Raw genomic sequence first — 6,611 nt, forward strand, 5'->3', positions numbered from 1 at the left:
TTTCCGCAATCAATTGGAACCTGCCATTTATAAACCAAGTTAAAGGTTTAAGAGACTCCGAGACAATTATCCCACGAGACAGAGAGGTATGTGATTAATAATATAACGTGCACCCTTGGGGTTTAGGGTTATTAAATGGTTAAATTAAAATGACCTATATAGAGAGATGCAGTACTAATTAGTGCCTTCTTTTTTGACCTGCAGGGTATCCCCTCAATGTTAGAAGCTTTTTTGAATAAAATCGACACAAGACATTTTATACCCCTGAAGAATGTCCTACATTCTGTGTGTCTAAGGGACAGAAACTTGTGCAAGTTGGGTACCTATTGAATACATCAAAGAATATGAAACAGCCAGATTCTTCTGTGGCTTAAGGATCTGAGTGTGAATTGTTGACACTGTTATTGACCTTAGAAAAATCGTACTATTAGAACCCACTTATACAGATATACTTGTGTTGCTTTTTTACTTTTGTAATTTTTTTTATGTGATATAATTTTTTATGATTGTTTTTATTGAGAATTTTCACTACATGTGAGTAATACAATGTAAGTATATGTTAATGAAATAATATGGTATGTTATTGTCTCCTGGTAAGGATATCCTTTCAGATAGGCACTTTCAAATTGTTAAACTTCTTTTTGTATAATATAAGTACTTCTCCATGGAGTAAGAAGGTGTGAACCCCCCACTGTGGATCAAACCATTTTGAGAATAATCGACACTCACAACCATGAAATACATGCCTCAAAGTATTCTACTGTTTTCTTTTCCCCCCACTTATGTTGGCACTGGCTGATGACTTTCCAAGCATTCAACAGCTCATCTGCCCAAGATCAGGGTGGAACCAGACTTTAGGGATCCCACACATCACCCCGGCATCTTACTATACAAGCCAACAAACCCAGCCAGCAAACCTTCTCATAACTTTTCAGCTATATGTTAAGTATCCACACACCTCAAAGACAACAAACTTCTACACACTGTATCAAACTCTAGGGGACGGCCACAGCATGGCCAACAACACTGAACTGTCTTTAAACATGGATATCTTTTCATCCGTCTGGACAGACAACCACATGACCGCCACCGTGACTGACAGTGGCCTCCCTTGCCTCTCCCTTGGCCCTCTTCCTGCTCCCACCTGTGAGGCTAAGAACCTCTGGGTAATCTTCTACTCCACACTCCTTTTCTTCTCACATCTCTGATGTCTCCAAGAAGTCAAACTACCAACAGCACCTCTTCCTCTCCTTCCCCGAGAAGCTCACTGTCTCCAGAGCACTGGTTCTCCCTAGGCTGGACTACTGCAACAGCCTCTTTCTAAATCTGACTGCAACCACTCTTCGCCCTCAGCAACTCATCCAGAACAGGACCGCAAGACTTGTCCTTGGCCTCAAGCCAGGGATGGTATCCATCCAGCACTGAAATCTCTGCACTGGCTCCCAGTGGCTGTGAGGACTACGCTCAAGACCCTCTGCATTGTCCACAAGGCCTTCTGGGGCTGGGGTGCTCAATACCTCCAACTCTCACTTCATAAATACCTTCCTACTCGAGCTCTTCGCTCCTCCTACTCCCTTAGGGTCAGTCGCTTCACCAAGCAACGAGTTGGTGGTAGATCTCTTTCTTCGTCTGGGGCCTCCCTCTGGAACAGCCTCCCTGCCTCTCTGAAACTTGAGGAGAATCATCTCCGGTTCCGGAAGCAACTCAAGGCCTTCCTCTTTGCTTCTGCCTTCGCTCTTCCTCTCCCCTGGTGGTCTGTAAGCTTTTGTCATGATGCCTACCCCCGGGCATCAGGACCAAGGCCCTCAGCTCCGGGAGCAGGCATCCAGACATTTGTTTAAACCTCAGCAGCCCCGGATAGGGGCTGTCTGGGTTCAGCCCTGGCGCCTTAGGCGCCAGGCTCATTATAGAAATCAGTCCTGGCGCCACAGGCGCCAGGCTCATAGACTTTACTTACCTGATGCAGACCATGCTGCAAAAGAGTCCAAGCCTACATGAGGCCTGGATGGGACTATTTTGTTACAGGGACTATTTTTTACTTGGGCGTGGCTCTAGGGAACTTCTTACCTGGAACTACTTTGGAGGCTATTTAAACCACGCCCGAACAGCAGCACATGCTTCGCGTTATTCTGCATCCAGCAGCGTGACTCTCACCGTGCCTGCAGCCAGCATCCAGTCTTCTGCCACGCCCGCGTGCCTGCAGCCAGCACCCAGTCTTCTGCCACGCCCGCCTCGAATCCGGAGCTCCTAGAATAAAGAATAAGAAAAGGACAAGGTTAGAAAAAGAACTTATTTCAAATTCCTCACCTAATTCCGGAACCATTTCATCTCCGGACCTGGAAAGTACATCAGTCCTGCACGCGTCGCTTCGCCAGCTCCTGCACGGCGCCATACTCACCAGTTCTCACAGCATCTCTCTGATCCGGCACTGTCTCCATCATTTCTTCGCCGTAATCCGGCACCTAGGGGACACAAGAAAAAACAAGGTGAGCCAAGGGAATCAACAAATACAACCTCTTACCACCATAGATTTACCTGATTTACCACCGGCTGTATTATTCCATAACTCTCCACATTTTCATATGCCGCATCTGTAAAGAGGGAGAAAAACAACACGTTAACGCATGCAATAGTTACCGGACAGCGTTGGGTAACACAGACTCTTAACTGAACGCCAGCAGCAGCTACGAGACCTTCTTCTCACGAACTCAGTTGCAACTTAAGGAAGGAAGGGGACAAGAGTGAACATCGGGCACATTGAACTCTTTGAACTTGATACTTACCAATCCCGCCTGGGACTTCAGAGTCAATGCTTACCGGAACTCTCCCAACGCCTTCAAACCAGTGAAGTAACTGGTATCTACGCGCCCCTGCAAGACACGCAGGATGGAGAGCTCATCTTTTACAAACATAAGGTGAGGTTACTAAGGGGATATCGGAGGTGATTAGTTGGGGAGAGCGAGAACAGTTGGCAGGCCATCACTAAAACTCACAGGTGGTTAATCCCTGTCTCCACTTGCAGGAAAATACTTCTTTGGGTCCAGCAGACAAGACTAGGCGGGCCAGTCCAGACAGTCATCTCTGCACTACGCATCACGTTGAAGGAGACCGCAGCTGTCCGGGTCTGATTGACACCCCTGTGGATTCCAGGTGAGCATAACAGCTTGGCACTGTGCACCTGGTTACCCTCTGACTTCGGGCCAGATTCCTGCCCACCCGGCCACACACCCGCTCTGCCTCCTGGCAACCCCTGCACTTGGATCTGTATCTGTAACCCTACAGTCCCCTTATGTGCACTTATGAAACACCCATGCCTGCTCCCTAAACCTGCACTTGCCAACTTGCTGGCTGCACTACCATTTGTTGTTGTTGTTATCCCATGCTCAGCACTTTCCATTGCTCCCTTTTCCCTTACACTTTCCCCCTCCCCCTCTCCCCTGCACCTGCGTGTTCTCAATGTCACTGGGCCTAGTAAGATCGCTGTTTTGTCCTCCCCTGTTTCCCTCCCTTGCCTCATCGCGCTCTGAAACACTTGTGTATGAGCGCGCTATAAATAAAATATCATATCATAACATCCAACGAAACCACTCACACCATAATCAACCTGAGGGAAAACACAGAGTTATGACTCGACCAACAGTTTCAGACTCTTCGGTACGGTACTGTCGCACCTATTAATGGTGACCCCCAAACCGTCATATCCACCACGGTAATAAAACAACTACCTATCAATTGCCTGATTACCTCATGTTCAATCAGTAATATTGCCACCAGACTTCACAAACTCATTGAAAACTATAACTGGATTCTTGTGGGCTGTGTGATGATTCACGGGATCTCGCCACTTCTCCCCAGGGAGGAGGCTTTAGCTGAGAGGCTCGGGGGGGTGCAAGGCCGTTACTCAATAGTGCCCCTAGGGGTGGCAGGCAGTGGCATCTCACAGGGAGAGGCTCCCCTGCTGGGGATAAGGACTCCGGTTCCGGGAAGGAACTCCCTAGCAAAGGAACTCCCTGGCAATGGGCCTACCATATCTCCAGGGCAACAGTAAAGTATCATTGGTCCCAAAAGTGGACAAGGGGAACATTACTATGGTAACATGTGAAATATTCCTGCGGCCAACCAAGGTTTGTTACCGTCCTGCACGTAATTACTGACGGTGAGACTGCCTTTGGGACCTCATCCCTGGCGACCCCATATGTCGAAGATGCACTCGATCTTATGATTTTCCAACTGTGATGTGGGGGTGGGGGTGCATTTGTGGAGATGTGATATCATGTATTATTAGCAGTGAAGTTACTTGCACACCCCATGGTCAATATTCCGTCCAATGGACCCACCCCCTATCAGTCGATGAGACTGGTGGCAGCTGCTTCTGCTGACTTTCCACCGGAGAAGGCACGCAGCACGTGGGTGAAATGCGCTGATCCCGGGAGAAGGTCCCCTGCCCACCGGCGCTTGCTTTCTTATGCATGCGCTGCTCTAAGGCCCAGCACTCAGGGGCCACGTCTGCCAATCAGCGCGCATTCTCCCCGCTCCTTTCACCAGCCTCTGCAATCAGCGGCAGGCGCTGCAAAAGAAATGGTTTCTGATTTCTGGAGGTGCATTGTTAATGATTTCCAACAGTTTGAAATCAGAAATACGTCTGTTCGTATCTGTGTCTTGCAGATGAGATGCAAAGTGCACAGAATAGCAGAAAATATTTAACCTTAAACGGAAATGTGTGAGGCATGTGCCCGAGGAAGTGCTTGCATCACTTTCAGTGGAGTGACTTTGCTGAAAATGTTGGGGGCGGGGGGGCGGGGCGGGAGGCATGACATCTGAAAAAAAGGTGCCCCAGCCAAATGAATGGGGACAAAATGGTGTGCCATGAAAGTTGGGGGGACAAAAACCCCTGTCTCCCGTAAAATTACACACATGATCACCATCCTGGAGCTGGAATTTAAGGTGCGCCTTAAAGTGGAGCTGAACCCTTCAGAGGAAGTGCTAGTGCGCCTTAAAGTGGAGCTGAACCCTTCAGAGGAAGTGCTAGTGCGCCTTAAAGTGGAGCTGGATCCTTCAGAGGAAGTGCTAGTGCGCCTTAAAGTGGAGCTGGACCCTTCAGAGGAAGTGCTAGTGCGCCTTAAAGTGGAGCTGGACCCTTCAGAGAAAGTGCTAGTGCGCCTTAAATTGGAGCTGGACCCTTCAGAGAAAGTGCTAGTGCGCCTTAAATTGGAGCTGGACCCTTCAGAGGAAGTGCTAGTGCGCCTTAAATTGGGGCTGGACCCTTCAGAGGAAGTGCTAGTGCGCCTTAAAGTGGAGCTGGATCCTTTAGAGGAAGTGCTAGTGCGCCTTAAAGTGGAGCTGGATCCTTCAGAGGAAGTGCTAGTGCGCCTTAAAGTGGAGCTGGACCCTTCAGAGAAAGTGCTAGTGTGCCTTAAAGTGGAGCTGGACCCTTCAGAGGAAGTGCTAGTGCGCCTTAAAATGGAGCTGGACCCTTCAGAGGAAGTGCTAGTGCGCCTTAAATTGGAGCTGGATCCTTTAGAGGAAGTGCTAGTGCGCCTTAAAGTGGAGCTGGATCTTTCAGAGGAAGTGCTAGTGCGCCTTAAAGTGGAGCTAAACCCTTCAGAGGAAGTGCTAGTGCGCCTTAAAGTGGAGCTGGATCCTTTAGAGGAAGTGCTAGTGCGCCTTAAAGTGGAGCTGGATCCTTGAGAGGAAGTGCTAGTGCGCCTTAAAGTGGAGCTGGACCCTTCAGAGGAAGTGCTAGTGCGCCTTAAATTGTAGCTGGACCCTTCAGAGGAAGTGCTAGTGCGCCTTAAAGTTGAGCTGGATCCTTTAGAGGAAGTGCTAGTGCGCCTTAAAGTGGAGCTGGACCCTTCGGAGGAAGTGCTAGTGCGCCTTAAAGTGGAACTGGATCCTTTAGAGAAAGTGCTAGTGCGCCTAAAGTGGAGCTAAACCCTTCAGAGGAAGTGCTAGTGCGCCTTAAAGTGGAGCTGGATCCTTTAGAGGAAGTGCTAGTGCGCCTTAAAGTGGAGCTGGATCCTTGAGAGGAAGTGCTAGTGCGCCTTAAAGTGGAGCTGGACCCTTCAGAGGAAGTGCTAGTGCGCCTTAAATTGGAGCTGGACCCTTCAGAGGAAGTGCTAGTGCGCCTTAAAGTGGAGCTGTATCCTTTAGAGGAAGTGCTAGTGTGCCTTAAAGTGGAGCTGGACCCTTCAGAGGAAGTGCTAGTGCGCCTTAAAGTGGAACTGGATCCTTTAGAGAAAGTGCTAGTGCGCCTTAACGTGGAGCTGGACCCTTCGGAGGAAGTGCTATTGCACCTTAAAGTGGAGCTGGATCCTTTAGAGGAAGTGCTAGTGCACCTAAATTGGAGCTGGACCCTTCAGAGGAAGTGCTAGTGCACCTTAAAATGGAGCTGGACGCTTCAGAGGAAGTGCTAGTGCGCCTTAAATTGGAGCTGGACGCTTCAGAGGAAGTGCTAGTGCGCCTTAAATTGGAGCTGGATCCTTTAGAGGAAGTGCTTTTGCACCTTAAAGTGGAGCTGGATTCTTCAGAGGAAGTGCTAGTGCGCCTTAAAGTGGAGCTGAACCCTTGAGAGGAAGTGCTAGTGCGCCTTAAAGTGGAGCTGGACCCTTCAG

General features: G+C 49.2%; 1 protein-coding gene across 1 annotated transcript; it reads left to right on the forward strand.

Annotated features, from left to right (window-relative positions):
* The first annotated feature begins 4,914 nt into the window (after window positions 1–4,914).
* Window positions 4,915–5,688, forward strand: LOC138493106 (tropomyosin-like). The gene has a single exon (XM_069620318.1). It carries the CDS (start codon window positions 4,915–4,917, stop codon window positions 5,686–5,688), a length of 774 nt encoding a protein of 257 aa, XP_069476419.1.
* Window positions 5,689–6,611: the final 923 nt, after the last annotated feature.

The sequence above is a fragment of the Ambystoma mexicanum genome, chromosome 10 (assembly GCF_040938575.1).
Source record: "Ambystoma mexicanum isolate Mex_15411 chromosome 10, UKY_AmexF1_1, whole genome shotgun sequence".
In the NCBI taxonomy this organism is placed as follows: domain Eukaryota; kingdom Metazoa; phylum Chordata; class Amphibia; order Caudata; family Ambystomatidae; genus Ambystoma; species Ambystoma mexicanum.

Coding starts and splice junctions, on each gene's coding strand:
- LOC138493106 (XM_069620318.1), top strand. CDS start 4,915: ATGATCACCATCCTGGAGCTGGAATTTAAGGTGCGCCTTAAAGTGGAG.